The following is a 22889-nucleotide window of genomic DNA, read 5'->3' as shown; positions in this document are numbered from 1 at the left end:
ACTCCTCTGCAGGAGCAAAATTTTGCTGAATTCATATATTACCCAAGCTTCTGAAGCAAATACTAACCAAGTATACACAAGAGTGTGTTGTTACAAAAACATATGCTGCTTAASAACAGATTAACCTATGAATCCTCCTGACCATACTCCTAAGATTTCATCTTCCAAAGCTTCTTTAAAAATTGCACGTGCAGCTGATTTGAAGATTCCAAAACATCTTTGCTACATTATGAAGATAAAACATTTACCTAAATACCTCTTTTCTGATCTTGCGCAACTCTAGAAGAAAGGTCTTTGTTCGAGTAAAACTGACCACAAGGTTTGAACATGAGCAAAAAAAATACCTTACTTCCTTGCAATTCTTATTTAGAGAAATAAAACCCCAAGCAAGTGAATGCAACAACAGCAGAAGAATCTGACTRTTCCTTCTTATGGAATCCTGCCAAAATTATCTGTTTAGATAAATGGCCTGACAAAAGAGAACCATAAATAAGGTTACTCTTTCAACATCATGAAGTTGACGCAGATCCTGCCCAAGCTAGTTTCATATAAAAYGGCAAATAAATCTAAGAGATAAACAAAATGCAAAGAGATGCTTTTATATCAAATGTGTTTGTCTCTCTATTCAGAAACCATGCGTGACAATTTTTAGGCTTGTCTAAAATGTTTCTCTGAGTATGTGCAACTCGGATCTGTTCTCAACCTACATCACTATAAATACTGATTACTTCATATTCTGTACAGAATATTTCTGGTAATCAAGTTCAGTTTAAAACTACAATTACTAAAATGAACCATCACCTTTGAATTGTTTACAGGGCTTTTTTTTTCCCTCTCTTTTCTGCCCCTCAGCATTCTCAATAGTATAAAATGGGTAATGATGAAAAAAGTCTGATGACAGCATTTGCAGCAAGGGGTTAAAAAGCACTAAGACCAGGGCTGAAAAAGATTTCCAAAAGACTTTTAAACTTTTAAACTTTTAAACTTTTAAACTTCTTTTTCACAATTTGGAAAAATACTTTCAGTAACTAAAGAAGATATATGGCTTTATAATCAATAACATCATGTATTTAAACACGCAGTCTAGTTCAGGTGTCCTCTGAAAGATTTATGGGTAAACTTCTCAACAAGCTGTATATGTTTCACATAAGATTTTTTGGAAAATAATTAAAGAGTATTTAAACCTAGGTTATTTAACAGGATACAAACAGTGCTGGGCAAGGCAATTCTTTAACATATTCTCCAATCGAAGGGTTTAGCAACCTACCAAATCCTGGAATGCTTTTGAGACTGGATTTGAGACAGATTTTTTCAAGTCTGAGGTAGCTGTATCGCAGCAGGCAGTTCCACAGGAACATCCAGTCCATTCGTGTGCGATGGTTCATGATAATGACACTCCTTTCTCCAGGAACAAATCCATCACCAGTGACAACCACCTTGGCACCGAATACCATCTCCAGCAAAGCCTAGAATAATATTTAAGTATAATGAATTTAYTCCCAGAAGAGATGCAATAAAAAATAATTTCAATGCTATCATTTCATTTATTCACACACATTGTCACTAGCGAACAAACTTCTCATTGTTGGCTAATAAAAAATGCCTCTTTTCCACAGTAAGAGTCAGCTGTTTCCTTTAATGAGAGGGGAAACAACAATTAAATAGCCCTTCTTAAAAATCTTTTTTATGACCAAAGTATCTGGCATGAAACTTACCTTGCCCCAGTTTTTCCAGAACACTATCACCTACAAATATAAATAAGATCATCAGGATGGATTGTAACTTGCCGGGTTAAAACTATGGAAACACAACCCGGCTGCACAAACCCTCTACTGCTCAGGATCAGTAGTGCTGGGAAGATGTGGGAAGCTGCTCTGCCTGGGTCCAAAGGGTCAACATGTTTGTGCTCAACTTCTACCTGCAAGAAGGGCTAGAATATAAATACAGAAGGAGCAGCTGAGAGAGGGAAGCACTAAAACACACCCAAGACAACTAAATGGTAGTGCCATTTGATACCTACTCTAGAAAACAGTGGAAAGGGACAAAATTCCAGGAAACAGAAATCACCTAGGTATGACTTAGGGTCCTAAAGTTATGACTGTTATGCCCAAGCCATTAGCACAGAACAATATAGGACCAAAAAGTTATTGGAAACAGAAAATCTAAGCATTTAGCATTTCCCCATGAACTTCTGTTCTCCCTTCTCCCCCTAGGAAAGTACAGAAAAAAGTCTAGTCATTTAGAAGGAGCCCCAGGAAGAAGAACTTTCTGTTCTGCCGATCATTCTGCCACCTCTGCGCCACAAAACCTTAAAAACCAAAAGTTTCTCAGTTTAATCTATCACCAATGAAATTGGAATGACAGTTCCATAACTGCATATTATTTGAGATATCAAAATGAAAGGCAGCATATGTGTCAAATATTAATGCCATTAATAATCCAGCTCATTCTAATTCTGGCAAAAGTGCAGCTCATCAAAAATAACCACGAACCACTGCAAAACCAGAACAGGTCATATATCTCAAAAGGGAAGAGATTCTTCTTCACTTCAGAAGAGAGAGATGCAGCTGGGTTTTGGATGGTTACCAAGAATCTTAATGCATCTTTAATATCAACTTAAGCATGTCAGTCAACAGATCTCCTAGTCCACATACCCTAAGTGATAAAAACAATATCATATACTAAAGCAGTTAAGGAACCAGCTATTAACCCCATCTTTCTGACCCTGATAAACAGGAAATAACATGGGGGACAGGAGTGAGGAAGATSGAAGTTTCTTAAATTTACAAAGGCACAGCTCCCTTACTGGGAGTTCAATTGCTGCACATTAATTTGTCCACTGGAGACACAGGTCCCTGCTTTTTCTGCCCAAGACTGGAGTTGTCAGGATGGAAAACCAACTCAGAAAAAGTCTGAGACCAAGAAAGATTGGTTGAAAACATACAAAGWTKYTTTTTTTTTTTTTTTTTAACCTAAAACACTGTGTTTCTTTTAAGATGAACTTTTTTTTTTCCAGATAAAATATATTCAGATATTTTGGTTTAGTCCCAGTAGAGACTGAAATCAAACTTTCAGATTGCCAAAGTTACCAAAAAGTAGTTGTAATAATCCGAAGTTATAAAGCCAGGCAGCTAATCAAATAAAAGGCCAGTATCCCATTTTCAGGAGTTGCCAATTGAAAAAAAAAAAAAAAAGACAAAACAGAGGAAAGGTCACTTTGGACACTGTCAGTACTCAGCTAAATTTTATTATGGCAAGAAATAACAATCCCTATATTCTCTTTGTAGGTAATTATTTGTAGGTAATTAACCCAAAGCATGAAACAGCTCAGATCCCTTTAACGCAGAGAAAAACAAAACTTTTTGATATATCAGAAGGTACATATTTCTGAGCAGCAGTACAGCATTTTAATAGAGAACAAAAGAGAAATCTAAAAGACCTACAGGAAGAAAGTSTCTTCATTTTTAGTGGCATACAGTGAAGAGACAAGTAGATTCTATTCATAACAATCTTCTTGAGCAACTGTTCAGGGAAAAGCTTCACCTCTACAGGAAGCTCTTCTTGTCCTGAAATCATGTCTCTAATTCAACTACAAGGACTAAATTCTAAGAGGGTTAAGCAAGAGAACAGCAAAGGTCAGCAACAACATACCAGACAGTGAATAATTTTCTTAATTAGAAGGATGAAGCACAGGAAAAAGGAGTTTGTCAGACAACTCTGCTATAAAGAGACAAAGTCTGCTATAAAAAAATAAAGAAGAAAAGAAAAATTCAAAACCCACAATTCTTATTTACTAGTGCTTCACCCCCACTCATCAGCATCCAACTGACCCTGGAGGGAGTTGTCATAGAGAGGCCTTAGAAATGCTGATCAAGATGTGGCATTAGCTAACACAAATTAAATTGTGGGAGCAAAGGAGGGCTGCAGAACAGTACACAGGCAACACTGAAGTTGAAAGTCTCCACTGAAAGCAAGAACGTCAGAGTCTACTCAAAAAGCATTTATACATATAAATATATATATTTATATTTAATCCTAAGTGTTTAGCAATCCTAAGTGTTAGTAAGTGAACTAAGGCCTCAGCTAATTAAGAGTTACCTTTGTTCAGATGGCAACTTACCACTGGGAGTGTGAGCCAAGTGGCCACAACGCAGTCRGTGACCCGGCGATACCAGGCTGGTGAGATAACCATCAAAGGTAGAAAAGGACTGAGCATGAAGATGCTTCCGAAAAAGCTTCCCAGGAATAGTGCAAGTAGAAAGTATATCCCTTTCCATGACACCATGGCTCTGGAAAAGAAAGTTGGCATTATGTTAGATAGAGGTAAGTCACAAGTAATTACAGAAATCTTCAAATCCACAGGTTCAGCTGAAAGTAATATATTTCCTTTTTCCACATGGTTACCAGTGCATGAAGACAGTAAAAAATAAGCAAAATATTCCACCTTCCCAAGCAGCAGTTAGAGAACAGCTATATAAGCACAATAATTTGAAAGGCATATTAGGACATTTAAGGGGTCATAAATGTACCCGTTACATCATAATTTCCGTCACTTATTACAATGTGTAGTTCTATTCTACAATCTTCAATAAGCTATTTTTATAGCACAAAGCTACAGAGAGCTACATGAGCGTGCTTCCAACACTGAACTCTTCATCCATAATCTCTGACTTTGCTAACGGTGACATTCTCTGATGGTAAGAAACTCTGCTTCACAAACTTCCCAGCTCACTCTGCCTCGGAGAATTTGAGGCTTTTTGAACTCTGTTGTACTTCAACTGCCCTTATCAGTTGTTTTCCAGTGGATTCCATCAAAATCCAGCCTTTGTTTTTTTAAGACAGTGGTCTAGACTTGAAATATTTCAGTGTCTGTAGTATCAGCTACACTTCCTCGTTATAAATTAAAATGTACAAAGCAAACAGCTTCTTAATGCCTTATGGCAGAAGACTCCTAGCAATCCTTCAAGCATCTGTAATGGCTACAAGCTTTTACAATTTAGCGACTACTACCAGCTATGACAAAGCAAATATGGAAATATCAATTCTCTAAATGACAGCCTAAAAATAGACTGTTTCCTGCTATTTAGGTCTCAACCAATTGTTTATAAAATCAAATGTTCAGTAGAAGTCACTTTTCAGTCACTTCACTGAATTCCTCTTTGACAGGCTATTTTAGAAATTATAAGAGCTAAGATGGACAGGACTTGAGGGCAAGAAAAACAGGAAGCTGGTGTTTTTAATTTTAAAATGAGCAATGGAAAAGTAATCCACTAAGTCTTGTGTACTGTAACATGCACGATTTATCTCAAGTGGGTGTTTGTGTCCCAGTCCATAGCAGCGAAAGGTCGGGCAGCAAAGTATGCACAAGCCAAGACACGGCGGCGGCAGCAGCGTCGCCAGCACGTGACCTTGCTACTGCAGGCTGACATGTAACAGGAAAGCAGCTCCATTTGGATATACTTCTAGGTTTCAGCAATATTCTAGACCACACATATTTAGAGAAAGGGCAAGAGGCCACTTTTTTTTCTCCTCTCTGATGTAAGGATATAGAGAACTCTTTAGCCTGTATTCTCCAGCATAGCAATAAAAAAAAAAAAAAAAAAAAGCACTAACAGCAAAAGCCTGTTGGCAGTTATACCAGAAAGGTTTTAAGGCAACCAGGTTTGAATCCAAACAAATATATATTATTTACATCTTTACATCCTGTAGTGAAGTGTCCTCTCTCTCTGGCCAGCAGCAGGAGCTAAGTAACCAACTGGCCACACAAACACACACYGCATAGGATCAATTCTAACACTTCCAGGGATCTTTGGGGAGAATCTTAAAGGTAGCAGAATAAAAGTGTAAAATGTCAGAGAAGGACAAAAACAAAAAGAAGAGGGAAAAAAAAAAAATCTGTGTTATTCTATGGGAGACCATCTTGGAAAGGTTTCTTCCCCTCACCTCAGTGGAGGTATCTGACCTATASCCAAGATTCTGAACTTCAGAAGTCTCTCTTTTTCAGCCTGCACTCAAAAAAAAAGAAGCATTTTAAGACTACCATATATTCATATGTACGTCATACTACATTCTGATGGGTTAAATGTCACAGTGTTTATATTGAGACACCAATGACACTCAAGACAGCTTTTAATCGATGCCATCTATCCTCACAGTCTCAACTTTAAAGTGTGACACATCCCATATATTTTGCTTATTGCTCTCTGCATAAGCATATAYGCATGCACATCTTCACACACGGATGTATCCAGAAGCACAGATACTCTGGTCATTCCGAGTCCCTACAGAGCGCTGCAAACTGGCTGTGTGGGGAGCTTCAAAGCAGGATAAACAACAACTAACTGACCCTGGTGGGAAAGGTGGAGTTAATAGGAACTTACAAAATGATCTAAAACAAATGTGAAAAATGTGAAGGCAGAGAGAAGCCGGAGCTGATTCATCTGAAAGAGGAGATGCATAAGAAATGAATTAGAGGATTGGACAGGGAGCAACAGAACCTAAGTGTTTTCCAAGTTCAACACTATTCCTTTATTGCTGTTGACAGCCACCTCTTCCTATTGCTGCAATCACTCAACACTGGATTTAGCATCTCTAGAGGCTTTCATGTGTTGTTAAAGTCCCTTTTCCACCCGCTGGGTAGGCCAGTGCTCTGAGGAGATGGTCACAATTTTATGACTCAGGTTCAGAGCTGCAAATCGTTAGAAAAAGAGCACCCTCGGACCGGGCTTGCAGTTTTTCATCTGTTTTGTGGCAGAACTCCAAGTTATTGGGGTACTGTACAGCCACATGCTCTGGTTGCCATAGCAGAAGGAAAACATTTTCTGTCTCCAGGTAACAGGAAACAGTAATTCTTAAAATATAATTTTTGTTTTACATTTCAGTTAATTTTAAAAATTCTTGGCTACGACGGGACAAATTATTTTCCAAAACAGTTGCATTTTTGTAAGCTTCATCTTTATTAGAATCTTCTCTAGAAGTTGTTTCAATGCTTAAGCAAAGTTTTTGCATAGTTTTGCAGAGGTATCCTGTGATCAGATGAGATATTCCTATGATCAGATTTTGGCTTGTTTTGCTGATCATTTCCCATCTTTTCCTTCAAGGTACAGCAGGAATGACAGATAAACCATGACTTGTTATGATGACATGATGATCTGTGATTCTGTGATATTTTCAAAACTTTTAAATAGTGTCTACAAGAAGCCTGTTTTCTGCACAAAATTAGTTTTTCATATGACTTTTTCAATGGCTTGGAAGTGTGCAAAGGATTCAAAATAAGTCTGATGAAAAATAAAAAGCATCTTCTACCTCTAAAATTCAAGGCCTAGAAGTTTCACAGGGAAGACTCGCCAAATAATTCACATTTCCTTGAGAGCTCCTGGTATTTCAGAGCTCTTGTAGAAACATATTCTGGTTAACGTGCCTTCTTAGAGCATTGTAAAACAAGATTTAAGCTCTGAAATTAAGCAATATTATTTGACAGCAGAGTCAGCTGCCTGACAACTACAGAGACTTAAGTATTATGCAGCCACCAAATCAGTTTTTAATCATATCACTTAAAAAAAGAAAAAGAAAGAAATACTCTTCAGTGCCAATAAAACAACATTGTATTATTATTGGTCTGTACATTTGCATTCAATAGCCACAAGCAATGAAACTGCAGGTTCATTAGTCTTCATAAACTGAATAGGGAATACTAGGGATTTAGTCTAATTCTGTTTTAGTCAATTGCCAGTGGAAAAGGTAAATGTTATTTTCAATTAAAATGGAGCAGAAAATCACACAGAGAACCAATTATGTCTTTTCTCTAACGGTTTTCCAAAGAAAGCCGGCAGTTAAGTGCAAACTGACTTGCCAATTTAGCTCTCCGACTGCTCTAAGCACGAGGAATTAGAGGCGAGCTGGAAATTCCAGTCCCTCAGGCAACTTCGCATTCTGAGAAATCAATTCCAAGATCAAGGATTCAATTTGCACATCAATTTTTCAAAACCTTTGCACTGGTTGAACTGAACTGGACTTCTTCAAGGAGGTGGTCAAGATGGGAACAGAGACCTCCAACTTCCCAGGTGTGCATGAAACACAATCAAGCCCAACTTACTTGATCACTCGTTTTTAAGGCTCGCAGAAGAAGTAAAAATAAGTAAAAAAGGAAAAAAAAAAAAAAGGATTGTCCAGACACAAGAACTGGCAGCTGGACGGTCCTTACCAGCTTGGAAGGCAAACCACAAGGGGTCTCAGCAAGCAGCAAACTCATGAGCAGAGTGACAAAACAGCTGAAGACCAAGTCTCAGTGAAATGACACATCCCAGCAGAAGGTCTCAAGTCCAACAAACTACTAGGCCTTGCTGTTTATGTGCTGTTTTTTTCTCCTTTAATTTGGGTGGTGATGGTGGGGTTAATRTATAAGAAAAACCTCAAAGGTGAGTTCTACCAACAGTAGTGCTCAAAGCACTCAAAGCTGGTTTATACACACCAGCATATTTCACAAAGAAAATTACCTGCACCAAACTAATAGATAACTCTATTGTCTTTCAAGATCTTCAGCTCACTTCACCTCTGTGGCCATGCTATTTCTCACATGTCTCTCAGCAAAAAGAGCAGAACTTGCACAGGAGGCTCTGAGAAGTAGCTGAATTATTGATCACAGAGATAACCCACTCTAATCAGTAGCCCCTAAAAAACAGGCAAGAAGCCCTGACAGTTTCCACAGTTACCACTTTTTAAACCACATTTTACTTCTCATCCTTCTCTTGGGTGCTTCAATATTTTAAGGAGTCTACAACCAGGGCACAGATCACTGCCACAGAAAATACACATGAAGGAACACACAATTAACCATTAAAATTCCTTCCCTTTTATTCAGTTCTTGCRTTTAAAAGCCTGCAGATTTAAAGCATGTTTCATGAAGAGACTAGGAAAGGACAATAAAAGATAATTATCTCCATCATCAACCCTGACCCTCCCCAGCAGCAGAACGGATATCAGCTTACACATGCACAAAATAAAGAGTACAATACTTAATGAGCAATTTCCGTAAATAATACCAAAAAAAAATACAATTACTGCTGCATCTTACAATTTATTATCTCTTTGATTTGCCAAGACTTAATCTGACTATTATAATTCAACCAAAGATTTAACAGAATATTTAATTTGCTCTTCCAAGTAATTGCGTCTTTCCAAATGTAAAAACCTGGCTGAAATTCCTTGCAGCAGAGCCATTACAAGCTAGCAGATAATTCAGGATACAGACACCAAATTGGTCTGATAGTTTTTCGCTCCTGTTTACCTTTATTCTTTCCATTGCTGCTCCAGCCAACCATTAGACCAATAAACCTTGAATAAGAACATCAGGTAGGGTATTTAAAATCATTTGGAAGATGGTGTCATGAAACAGCTACAGCTGCTTCCTGAAAAAAAAAATGATTTATGGGAAGTAGCTTGTTTTGATTCTTCCCTGTATTCAGAAAATCTAGTATAATTGACAAATTGAGCAGCTGCAGCAAGAACTGTGCAAGGACAGAGCTTTTTCTACCAAAAGTTATCTCATTCGTGATTATATATATGTTACACACACACACACACACAAGTAATTTCCAATAGCTGCTTCAAGGCTTTCCATGCATATAGTTGATTTTTATACCATGCCTCCAGTTACAGTGGCCCCACAAGGCTGCATTAAAATCATGCACTCAGTAAAATGCATGGCCTGGACAAGAGGGCTTCAGAAACAGGTATAGCAGATGAGGAACTGCTCTTGTCCTCCCCTCATCTTCTCCACCTCTTACCAAAAGAAAATTCTGAACATATCTAAAGAATTTATTCTCCTTCAGCACTCGGTAAGGGTGCCACCTACTATGATCTTCCAACAAACACGGAAGAGAGGTCAGCTATGCATATATTTTATTATGTAAATAAGGCAAAATCTGCATGTAAAACCTGCAAGTTAGCTCTAAGGCCAGGGCTACAGTACAAAAAAAAGCTACTTGGGGTTGGCAGCTGTCAGCCCTAAGTCCTCAGGTTTTAAAAGCCTGTAGGGGAGCAACAAGCTGCCCAACTTTGATAAATAACAAATTCAAGTGAAAAAGTCCGAAAACACAAGATGAAACTCTTAGCTTTTATCTAATTGGAGATATTACAAACAAACCAATGAATCAAAGACTTTTATTTTCTGCATCAGACTATGTAAACACTTTAGTTCAGTTATTCTTGCAGGGGGCACTTACAGTTTCAGAAGTATCTATTCAACAATAAAATCCTCAGTTGGGGAACAAAAATTGGGTATTTTGTGCTAAGCAACAGCAAGTCAAACACAAAACAAGGCTCAGTACAGTATTTTGAATCTCCAGGATTAAGAAGCAAACCAAAAATGACTCCCTGGGAACAGTAAAATCTTCTCAAGTTATTCATACACATTGTGACAGATACTGAACATGCTGTTAAAGAAAATGGTGAATTTCTAAACTCCTAAACCCATTGCTATATTCACCATTTCCAAGATATCTCTGTGCTGACATATTAATGGGATTTTTAATGGCTCTTCTACCATCAAGATACAATTTTGTCATTGGGTTAACATCACAGAAGGGACAGAACAGAGAACCACAAACCCAATTCAAACAGCCTGCTGAACAAGTAATTAAAATCACCAACCATCACTAGGGCAACAAGAGAGTGACAGAACTAGCCAGATTTTCTAAAGAGCACAATTTTAAAAACAAAAAAGGGAGTGAGGGAGACCTGAAAGCAGAGTTTCAGAGGCAGAAAAGACAGGCACACAACTTGGGTAAGATTTCATTGGGAGATCAGGGCCTGTGGCATTCCTTTACAAATTTTCCCTCAGTTTTAAAACAGGGTAAGTTAACCCAAATCATCCCTCATTTTCCACTTATAATGCATGCAACAAAATGAAGGGCAATAGCAGCCTTTCATTCTGGACAGTAAYATTACTGTATACCATTGTACAGAACACACAAAGGCATTTTATTATTTCAAATTATCTTTTATGCTATAAGAGCCACCAACTGCATAACTGTAACTAGCAGTAACTGTGTCGGTCAGTGTGATGTTTCACATTATTGGACTGTTCCCTGTTCTTAGGAGCTGTTTACATGCTATATAATAGCATATATGGGCCCCCTTCAGCAGGCCCCATCTTAAAAACTCCCAACAAAGTCACTAAAGTCAGYGAGGAGCCACCTGGAATAAATGGCAAAATCACATCGTGGATTGTATCTAATCCTCAAATTGTTAAAGGACTGAAAAGAAAACCTAGAGACTTCAGTTCTCTACTCCGCAAGTCATCCTGACTAAACAGTACTTACATAAGAGATGGACAGCACTGCCCACAGACAAATTTATGTCACTATTTTTATAATAAAGACAAACTGTTACTATCAATTGCACATAAGTCTGCCAAAGCTTCGAGTCTGTGTAATTGCTTCATTTTTTTTCCAAATACATTCCCAAGACAAATCAAAGAAAAAATTATAAACAACCTTAAAAATGTTCTAGCCATTTAATTGGAAAATTCCACACTTTGGAGAACTTGAAATTTTGCAGGGCTGCCTTTCTATCAGGGATACACAGCACTTTGAAGCATACTTACACTTTGGCAAATATTACATGTTTATAATAACTTAAAAGCCACATAAATTGTAATTTTTGAGTAGGCTATGCTTACAGRCTGGCTGCTTTCCAAGGTAAGCACCGTAGAAAGAACAGACCAGTTACCTGGCAGACTTGGAAGCAAGGGAGGAAAAATGCAGCAGTTCCACAGAAAAGGCACCAAGATTTCATTCCCACTAGAAGCAGCGGAAACTATCTGCATTTGATCCGCTTCTGGATATGAAATCCTGCCCTCGGTCTCCTACGCTTTGGTGAAGAGGGAACATCCCCAAATGCAAGGGCCAGCAAGGAGGTACCGACAAGAGGCCGCCGCTCTGCCGCTACTTCCCAACAATCCGGCCTCAGCTCTGAGCAAAGCGAGGTGACCTTCCRCTGTGCTTGTCACAGCCTGCGTGGAGAACACATGTCACATCCAGCTTGCACAGCTCACCCATAGGATTAGTTAGCAGCATATCTGGCTATTTTTAAGCTACCTACACGGCAAACGCCAGGGAGGGGAGCCCCTCTGCCCACCCCGCTCCAAGGGGAGGCCGCGGCGCTGTGGGAGGAGGCAGGATCCCGCCGGGCACAGCGGCTGCTCCCGCTGCTTCCAGGGCTGCCGAGGCTCATTCTGCCACACGCACACACGCTTTTCTTCAAACTTTCAATRTTCTCAAAGCCAGAAAATGCTTCACTGGTGCTCTATAATTAAGCAACTCGTGTTTCTTGTTACAGCTGAAAGGCTTTTGGTCCCTCAGAGGTATCRGAGGATGCGAGCTACCATTTGATTCTTGTTTGTAAAATGTTTTGCATTTAGATGCAAACTGCCCAGTGGAATTGTCAAATGAACAAAGAGGTATTTTGCATGCACATTTAGCAAGGTCATTTTATCCTATAACAAGCTACTACAATAACAAGCTATGGAAAGTAATTGAATGCTGAAGCCACAGCAAAAGTTATCTGCCAGTTTTTGTGCAACACTTCACAAAGCCTSCAAAATACAAATGGAATAAAGCAACATCTAAGACTAAGACTTTCAGCTTTACATTATGTAAAATAATAGCTCATTAGAAACTGAGCTTCTGTTCCAAATCAACTTTGCCAGAATTGAAAGGAACTCATAAAAAAATTAAAAGTGTGTTAATAGGAATTATATTTCCCATCAGAAAGACCAAGACAATGTAACCACGAGGATCAGTTTTAAATCAGCTGCAAAAACACTAAGTCACAAATCCATTAAACAGAAACACTGAGGCAGATATACATGCTAAGCAATCTAAAGTATTCATGAAATTATGACAGAACAGTAAATCAGAGAAACGTTCCACTATTCGCGGACTACTAGATTTTCCACATGGACACATTCTTCTAGCCTAACAAGAGCTGTCAGGAAAGAAAGAGGGGACAGCAGGAAAGCTGCACAAGTTCCTCAGACAAAAAACTCCCAACACAGGCTCAGGACGCAGTGACAGAGCAAGTGATACCTGCCAGTCAGGGGTAGTTATTCCTGCTGAGGTTGGGAGCTCATAAGTAGAAGACATAACCACATGCAAGCACCTCAAAAGCTGCAAAGTTGTACACAAAAGGGTCAAAAGGACGGAGTAGCTTTTAAAAGACAACAAGACACGCATCAAAACACTGGCTGGGTGGTTGAGGGAACTATGCCAATCGTATCTTAAGGGTGGGGAGCCAGAAGATGCAGAATACCCAGAGCTACACCAAGATGTTCATGTRGAAGCCTAGAGCCTAAGTCTACCCTGTCACGTCTTGCTTGAGAAAGTTAGATTTTGGTATTCCCTCTCTCCTTAGAATAAAAAGGAAAGGAAGAAACAGATGARAAGCAGTGACTTAATCTTTTCACTACATAGATCATATCCAAAAAAGGAAGATATTTGTGGAGATCAGGCAGTGCAGATCATGCTACCAGAAATACCTAAATCAGAAATCTCTTTTCATAGCAGTTTCTCTAGTCATGAAACATGTTTAGTATCAGCTGTATTTAGCTTTTCTTTTTTTCTTTTTTGAGTTAGATACGAGCTAGACAGACTTGGAGCTAATGACCCAAAAATTCATTATGATGGCTTACTTTTTCTGCAGGAGTTTCAYTTACAGGAAGATCTATCATCTCTCAGTTATTTCCAAGTGGGAACATACCCTAGCCTGTGTTTCTCCTCTTCACTAAATGCCCTAACCTTTCTTTGGAAAGATCATACAAAAAAAAAATCTGAAAAGGATCTGCTATTTTTGATTACCATACTAATATCACAGAAACAGAAGCTAAAAGAGTTTATATTCAAGTTGTACAATAAGCTCATTAATAACTGAAGAAMCCTGAGCAGCTGGTAGAGGATACACATGAGAGAGCCTGTGCATCTYTCCTGTTGAGTCTGCAGTGGAATTTACAAATGCAATCACAATTCTTTTTAACAGCTGCTGAAATGCTTTTACAGAGCTCGTTGCAATGAGCACAGAGATTARAGTTTTTATTGGGGAAATTATGAATTATGGACTTATCAAAAACAGACCTTCATGATATTTTCTGCTTCCCTTTCTTCCTGTTCCTTCCCCTGCATATGCTGCTGAAACTCTCAATACTCCCAAATGACCAGGGAGTATTGTAATGGGACAGGGAACTGTAATGAGACAGTTTCCACCCAAACAATATGACCCCAAGACAGATGAGGCAGAAATGAGTCCTCCTCTGGTTATACTGAAAGGCCTGTTGAGGGTAAGAAAAAGGTCACAAGCACAGTTAAATGGTGGAGCCCCAAAACCCCAGCATTTAAAAAAAAAAAAAACAGAATCAAGCAAGAAACATTCTTATGTCCCAGAGTTAGATGAGATTTTTCCTGTGAGCATGGAACACAGAGCTAAGCTAATCTATRTTGAGAGGAGCAGTACTGAACATTTCTTTGCTATGACTACAACCCACCATCTTGGTGGTCAGGAGCAAGAACAGTGATGGCAAATCAAGCAACACAAGAATCAGAGACCTGGTAATACACAGCATCACTAGGAAACTACTCAAGATGCTCATTAATGCCGATATAACCAAATACTAGCAAGTGTGAAATGTATTAAGAGAAACTGTTGTTAGAACAGTTACAAATAGGGGGCAGTGAAATTGCTCCAACTTTCTGCTAGAATGCCCTGAAGCAATTAAGTGGCACGTGGGATGACTTGTTCTCTTTCCCAGGGGCATAAAACCAAAAAGATGCCCCGAGTGCTGTTTCCCGAGCTCCTGGGCATGAAAAAGAGGATGTGAATGTGTGCATGGCTGCACCTGGGACACTAACTGAGGAAACATGGGCTCCAGTAAAACTCACCTCATACCACACGGTTGGGAACCTATTTCTCCAAATGGCACTAAAATGGGAGCCTCTCTCTTCTTCCTTTAAACCACCAGGTTTAAACCACCAGGTTTTTCTTTACCTGGCAAGGAAAGGACCTCGCCCTTCTGCATTTTGACTTGTCCCCTCAACAGGTCTATTCTGAGCAATGAAYGTGTGACAATTTTCACCTCTTCCTATCATTGTCACTGAGTAACAGCCCGAGAAGGAAGAGGGAAGCAAACAGACACACAGCAGCAGCACTAAAGGCACCTGCTGTGGCTAAGTGAAGAGTGAGCACAACTGCAAAGCAGCAGAGCACAGCTAAGGCTGCAAAACAACATGCCTTCTGACAAGGGTGCTTTGAAGATGACTGCAACCCTGAGGATTTAGTGACTCCGCAATATATGAGCAAAGGTTTTCCATGACCTCTCTTTCCCTCAACCCCTGCCTAACACATTGAAGGAAGGGTAAAACTGACTGGAAAAAAAAMCCAAACTCGAGGAAAGCTGAATTGAGTTTTATGCCATAGAGGATGGAGAAAGGAGTAAAGGAACTAAAAATAAGCAATGGTTTTACTGCTTTCTGTTGGGGAAGGTAAGCTACTAATGTAAGCTAAAAAACAAGTTATTTTCACCAGCTCTCATATAACCATTAAGTCCTAAGAGTTCACTGAAATAACACAGCCATATCAAGTCCMTCTGGCAGCAGCAAGCTGGCCAAAGAGCAGCTCCAAGTTCATCCCAGCACGTGCTGATTCCTTGTATTGCCACTAGGCAAAAGACGGAGGGAGTAAAGCTGCACTTAGCACTTTGAAGGSAACATTGACAGCCAATAAAGACAGGAACCCAAAAGAGCAAGGTCTCATTAAAGAACAAGCTATTTGCTGAGAAAGTTCCTGCTAGTGTCAGATGAGCCCTCCCACTGATTTTCTTGCAAAAGGTGAAACAAAAATTTCACGTATATATTGTTGTATTTACCATCACATAGCCTTTGCTTTTGAAATTATTTTAAAACTTCTCCTCCTTGTAAGTCACATCTGAGTCTTTGTGTGTGTGTGTGTGTGTGTGTGTGTGTGTGTGTGTGTGTGTGTGTTAAACTTTGTTCCACAGCAACTGTGTTAGTAGTATGGGGTAAGATGTTCATATAAAAAGCTCTCTCACTGAAAGGCAGTGATGACAAGGTTGGTTAAATATGTATTTTCTCACCTTAAAGGTATCTCAGTGGAGCAGTCTGCACTCAAGAGGAAAAAGTAATGGACTCCTGGCAGTACATATAAGCTGTCTTTACTGTGAGGAAACATTAAACCACAAGCAGCTTCTAGATCAAGGCATGCTTATGTAAAAGAGCACATTTCTTCTGGCAGTGTTTTAGCTTAAACAGACACAAAAAAAAAAATCAAAAGAACTGAAACAATTTTAATAGTTACCTTCTAAGTCAGTTTTCACCTCTTCTATATGACTATGAAAACGGCATTGCTGGATTTGGGTTTCTGGAGGAGGGTTTTTTTTTTTGTCTTCAAGTCAGAAAAGATTTTTTTTTTTTTTTTGGTCTTCTGCTTTTTATTAGTGAAGTAACAAATGCTCTTCCAGATCCTGGATCAAAACTACCTTTTGCGGGTTCAGATTTACCATTTTGGGGCATTAAGAGCAAATATCTGAAGTTGGGTCATTGGACTTACTTCTCTTCATTCCCCATTCTAATCCTGTCTATTCGATAGGCCTAAAAAACACTTCAACTTTTTTTCCTGCAAAGTAGAAAACACATAAACTGCTGGTCTTCACAGCAACCTGATCTACAGCGGATCGACACTGTAGAATTTGTGAGCAATCACAACAGGAAAGCTTAAACAGACCTTTAACCCCAGGGATTCCCCATTCTCCTGTTTTATGACATGGGAGCATTTAAAATGCACAAATACTAGGCAGGCAGTGTTTTACTGATTTCCCTTCTGAGAAAAGGGAAGGAAGGAATGGGGTGCYGAGGCCAGGATGCCCTAGAAGGGCTTCCTGTTATTGAATAAAGGGCTTCCCACAAGAACGTGCACTACTTCTGTACACCCACACAGCTTAGAGCTTTGAATAGTTTCAGAAAATAAGGTTTGGCCCTTCTAAGTTGCTGAGATCAATTCCAGACCCAAGTTATCAGAATCATTGACATTTATAGACGAAAAGGGTTTTATAAGAAATGACAATGAAAACTACCAAAGTTTTTGTGTACATGTAAAAAATGACTAAACACACTTAAGAGTCAAAATAAACTCCTCGACTAAGCGCAAAACAAAGTGCTTTTGCAAAACAGCTCCCTCTTCAGTTTTCACCCAATCTATTCCTGCAGACCTATTCATATTTGCAAAAGAATATTCTTCTCAACTCTACCAGCAAAAATGTGAAAAAATATGTGCAAAATCTTCCAGAAAGTTGCCCAGACCYGTATGAAAATACCAGAATCTGTATATTTAACACTTGCTCATAATTGCTTTCAATGTGAAATCATTCTCTTTATTAAAAATTAAGGACAAAATTGTTACCTGTAGCCACAGGTCTTCTATTATATAATCCTCCTTCTTTTATCCTGGATAAAAGACTGAGACACCCCGGTCTTCCTTTAGACAAACCAGACAAATACAACACTGCATCACAGACAGCTAGGTTCAAACACATTACAAATGGTATGAAATTTGAGCAACCAACACAGTAAGCTTAAGTAAGCTGAAGATGGAAAAACAGGTATCAAACGGAGTTGTTTTCTACTCACATTATCTTGGGTAATAACCAGTTTATTACTCTTCACAGGCCTACAGATGCTAAAGGCTTGGACACCTCGTGCCCACTGCATCTTTATCTATACAATATGTTAGCAAATGGCCACCAGTCCTTAAGAATGATATTTCTGGTAAAATCAGTCATTTAAGTGATAACATTAAGTGACTGATAAGACTTAATTCTCCAAATTATCTTCCGTTTGTCATGACAACTATATTCACAAGTTTACTTTTTCCCTAATTGAGAAACAACAGCATTTGTCTCCGGTCAAATTATTTGYAATTCCAGAGAGTAAACAGTGACCAAGCTAGGAAATTTAGTCTAGGGACTTTCCAAGTATACATCTAATTTAAAAGAATTCCACTTTTCAGCAAATAGTTGTAATTATTTGTCCATTCACAGACACGAACATGAAACCAAGATCATAAAAAAAAAAAAAAAATCAAACAAAGCAGCAAGATTTGGGTCAAGGCTCCTATCTATCTGACTGAGCAAGCAGCCAAACAACATACAGTCAGAACATTTAAGTATGCTTAACCAGAAAGCCAGCTGCAATGGATCTACCTATTCCTAGATGGAAAACTCCAATTTAAAAGGGAGAAGTCAGTCAACATTGCCAGTCTAGAAAACTGCCACTTCCCCTTAGTAGCTGTAAGTGACATAGTAGCTCTAAGTGAACATAGCAAGGAATTCTCTAGCTTTAGTAGTTTTTTTACATTAAGTTTCAGCACTGTTTGTTCTTAAGACAATTTCCTTTTCAAGTAGCTCAAACTTGTTTCGATCTAGCAAAATCCCAACCAGAAGCGGCACACTTGCGCTATTAATGATGACGAGATGGTCTGTATCAGGATAATTTCTCTACGAGTTTACTGCTGCTTCTACAGAAAAGAAATTTAACTGTGAAATTTTCAACATTTGGAGGACTGCACTGCTCATAATGAGCAGGGCAGCACGTTTCTATTTAGAAATGATATATTTCATTCAAGACTTTCCATTCTGTTGCTTATAACTTTAGAGAAAGGAAACAGTTATGGAAAAAAATAATGTGGGCTCATGCAAATCACAGGTGCTGTCAACGTACACATGCAGATCAGAGACAAAGCAATTGTGCGTGGGGAACTTCACTTCTAGGACTTCAACTTGTATTTCTTTTTGATATATCAACGTATCAATGTTCTTTTACGCTGACGCGTATGTGTGATTACACATTCATATCATCTTATGATACAGGAGTCACTGTTCTTCAGTATTCCACAAGCAGTTCACTTAAAGCATTTCACTAGGAATTAGGGAGATCTCATGCTTTTTCCAAAGACTCACGTCTTATAACTAATTTGTAAGGGAGGAAGGGAAGGGAGAGAAGGGGAGAGCAGGTCTTAATTTACTGCAACAAACACTCAGATGGCTCCATGGTCAAAAACACACAAACCTTTATGGAATAGGATATTCTGGGAAACACTGCTGAAATCTTTAAGAATCTACAACACTTCAGATGCTAGGAATAGTCATTCCAAGCTTTAATTTCCCTTGAATAACATTTTTGTGAATATTTCTAGAAACGAAGCAAGTTCTTCGTGTGCTGTCTTACAGGGACTAGGACAATTCGGAGGCCTTGGCATTTTTCCCCCCGTGTGGGCAGACTTAGATTGTAGAGCGTTATGTAAGTTCAAGAGTTTGGTCAGAACTGACGTGTTTGGAGTAAATAACATACTGATGGACGCCACGGACTTTTTTAGAGCAGAAATGACTAGGTGTAGTAAAGGACCGTGGCATTCCACCCGCCTTTCCTAACTCTTAGGCTGGAGAACACTTCTCTTTCTCCACTAAAAAGCAGTTACATAATTTTCATTCCAGAAAACAGTTGTTCACAGAAAAAGATGCCAGGTGACTTCATGAAGTGTATTCTAGAGAAGTCTGCAGAAGGAATAAAATTCACATGAACTGGAAACAAAGTAAGAAGCCATGAAACCATAACAATTTCCCTCACTGACCTTCTGTCAATACAAGACCTTTCCAAACATCAATAGAAATCAGCTAAAATAAAACACTCCTCCCCCAACACCTCCTCCCTAAAACAATACCCSTCTGTGGAAGATCAGTTTTCAATGGAAGCAAATTCGTATTTCCAGTCTTTTCTCACAGGCCAAAAAACAAAAGTCAGAGAAAAAAAGAGCATCTGTCCCTATGGAGAATAGAAAGTCCCTATCTAATCACTGAGGAAGCAGAACAATTTCAGAACTAAAGATTCACCTTTGCAAAAGCCAAGTCACACTGGGCAGGAAAAAGCTACCTACTTGTCTAAAAACAGCCTCAAGTATGGAGTTGAAAAGGAAGCAAGATGGAAATGAGTCACTGGGAAATTTTCAGGGAAATTTCACATGAAAAGAAAACCCATGAGCAATTTCATAAACTTTTCCATGTTCAGTCCCACACTTTCCCTCCCCCCCCCCCTCCTTTCTCAAAGGCTTGATGGAAGAAGACAGGCTTCAAAGTACTTTTATTTATTCTGTTGTTAGAGAGAGAATGAAACAAGGAATGGACTACAATRCCCTCTAACACCCTGGAGATTTTTTGTCGCTACTTTTTATTCATGGAATAATTAAAAAAAAAATGGTACTGCATCAAGAATTTGCAACTCCAAATATTAGAAAACCRTGAGTCAGTTTCCAGAAACCCAAACACCCAAAATAGCTATTCTACCTCTCGTTCTCAGGAAATGTTCAAGTTTCTTTCTTGCCATACCTCAAATGGTCATGCAAACATCTCCTAAGCAAGTACTTCTTTAGTACCGATATGTTCTCAGTCACCTGGAAAGTAAACGTGTCAAAGCCCCGATTAGGTCACTTGCATCTGACATCTTAATTTCCATCCTTCCACTCTAAGCCRCTCTTCTACTTATTATTGCTATTCATATGTATGCCAACTACCAACTATTCAACTGCCTTTCTTCTACAAATACCTTAAGTAAAAAAAAGGCAAGCTGCCTTGCTGTTCTAGGTCAAAATTCCTTTGGGATTCCTTTGGGTTTTCTCTCCTTAGGGAGAACATAGGAGTTTGGAGAAAGCCAACTAGAAGCTTATAGAAAACCAACTGGAAACTCCAAAAGACATTTATCTTTTCAACTTACCAGAACACTGAGGCACTTTCCACTCAATAAGAGCTGTTTATATGTTTCCACTTTTAAATAACATTCAGTTAGATTCGGTCTAGAACATGAACAGGGCTCCCTTTCTCAGGAAAATTAACTACAAACATGCAGATTAATTTGAATGAATTAATTCAGAACAAGAAAAAAATGAATCCTCATGCAAACCTTTGTTTCCAAGAGGCTCACGAGCTCATTACTGAAGGGACACTACCTTTGTCTCTAGAACGTGTGTGTTTTTCACAAGTCTCTCAATTAAACCTTACTTGGACCCAACTCATTTATTTTCTTGCTTTTGCAGTCTCCAAAATCAGAAACCCCAAAGTAGATTATCTGTCAAAACAGAAGCAACAGCACTAGAACCAGGAAGCTCTTTTCTCATACAAAAAATAGTCCTAAGCTTCTGGAATACATCTCAGTGGAGGTCCAATATGACAGTCACTGAACAGTAAGTACTTTACAGATACTTTCTCTTCGGAGAAGGGTCACAACTAGGATGCTTGAAAAACACCACAGAAAACTCCCAAGTCCCACCATAGCTCACACTGGTAGAAATGGTTTCCAAGAACACATTTCATACCTGATTATTGCACCATACTGACCAATTATGTAGATCTAACAGATCAAAAGGCAGCAACCTCATAGTCTGAAGGCACAAAGCCAGGAAGCAGGATTTCCTCTAGTAAACCCACCGAAGAAGGAATTATTCTTTCCTATCACACATATGAAGATGATTAAGCTCAATGATTTGCTGATTTAAAACACCTTTGAAAAAATTGCTCTTTAAGCTCCCACAATAGCAAATTCATGTACCTCAATGAATTTTCCAACTGAAACAAGGAAGACCTGCAGAAAAGAGCAACCCAACAGCAACTGTGATTCGAGTCAGACAAGCAAGCTGCAGGCAGCYGTCCTCCCAGAGCCAGAAGAGCAATCTGTGAACTCCATTAGCAGTTGCCACAAACATCTGGTACGGAAGAAACACCAACAGCTATTCTGGAGCTGCAGATAACATCCAGATTGCTATTCTCAAAGCTTGCTTCCTGTCAGTAAAGTCCTAGTTTTTGATCCTGCTTCTCATCCCTGATCTCTAGACCTTCAGTTGTATTAATTCCTTCTGCCAGCCCAGCTTTGGTTCCAGCTTTCACTTATGGTCTGCACAATCCTGACACATGGAGACTGTCAKCGGCCGTACCCCCCAACTCCAGTTCCCACTTCTGATCATGTCACTTGAGTTGGAGACATAAGCAGGATCACAGGATCTCAAGCCTAGCATCCCACTCCCTGGAATCTGTATCCCTGGGTCTTCCAGTTGCTCATCACAGCATCTCACTCCTGTCTGTCCTAAGCTACAGGATCCAACCATTCATGTCCCACTTAAAAATCCTTATAATCAAGTAAAAGAAGAGCTACAATCCTTATCCGATCAACATCCTAGAAACAAATATAATAGCTGAGCATAACCAAGGACCAAGCATACGGTCAAGATGAAGAATAGTAAAGCCCTACTAGTCAGATCGGTATAACCTTTCTATTTATTTTTCCCCAGCATTTCTGTCATTTCTGTTATGACATCTATTGAGCATTAAGGCATTGAAAGGCTGAAAGAAGGTCTACTTTAACTGGAGAATTTGGGGGAAAGGTTTTTAATTTTCTGGGACAAGTGAAAAGAGGAACATTTACATAAAACCTAGCAAGAAGTAGCAACACTCACTTTTGCTTTGTTATTTTACCCCCCACTGCTGATATTTTTGGATTTTCATTCTGGAAAAAGCAGAAAGATGAGAAATTGCCTGAAGGAGTATTTGCTGGGCTGTCTGCCCTCACAAAGCTGGAAAACTGCCCAGGCTGATTAAAAATAAAAATTAAAAAAAAAAAAATAAAAAATAAAAAAAAATAAAGATAAAATAAAATAAAATAAAAAGACAAGATTCCACAAACTCGGATCTGACGTGTGTTTAAGAGAATAGCTGTTTATGGAGAGTGCCTATTTATGGTGTCTTGATCTAAGAAACCTGTTGTCTTATATGGTGCCGAAGGGAAGAA

General features: G+C 38.9%; 1 protein-coding gene across 1 annotated transcript in view; it reads right to left on the bottom strand.

Moving 5' to 3' along the window:
• LCLAT1 (lysocardiolipin acyltransferase 1) overlaps positions 1–22889 on the bottom strand; it is a 102848-nt gene that overhangs the window by 61731 nt on the left and 18228 nt on the right. The window contains exons 2-3 of the mRNA XM_026048065.1: positions 4121–4289; positions 1268–1466 (exon numbers count right to left, since the gene is read on the bottom strand). Coding sequence (XP_025903850.1) covers positions 1268–1466; positions 4121–4285 — 364 coding nt within the window. The 5' untranslated portion in view covers positions 4286–4289. The remainder of the gene's footprint in view (positions 1–1267; positions 1467–4120; positions 4290–22889) is intronic.

The sequence above is a fragment of the Nothoprocta perdicaria genome, unplaced genomic scaffold (genome assembly GCF_003342845.1).
Source record: "Nothoprocta perdicaria isolate Ctin4 unplaced genomic scaffold, notPer1 scaffold_51, whole genome shotgun sequence".
In the NCBI taxonomy this organism is placed as follows: domain Eukaryota; kingdom Metazoa; phylum Chordata; class Aves; order Tinamiformes; family Tinamidae; genus Nothoprocta; species Nothoprocta perdicaria.
Note: the sequence above shows the minus strand (reverse complement) of the source record. Positions and strands in the feature narration are given on the sequence as shown.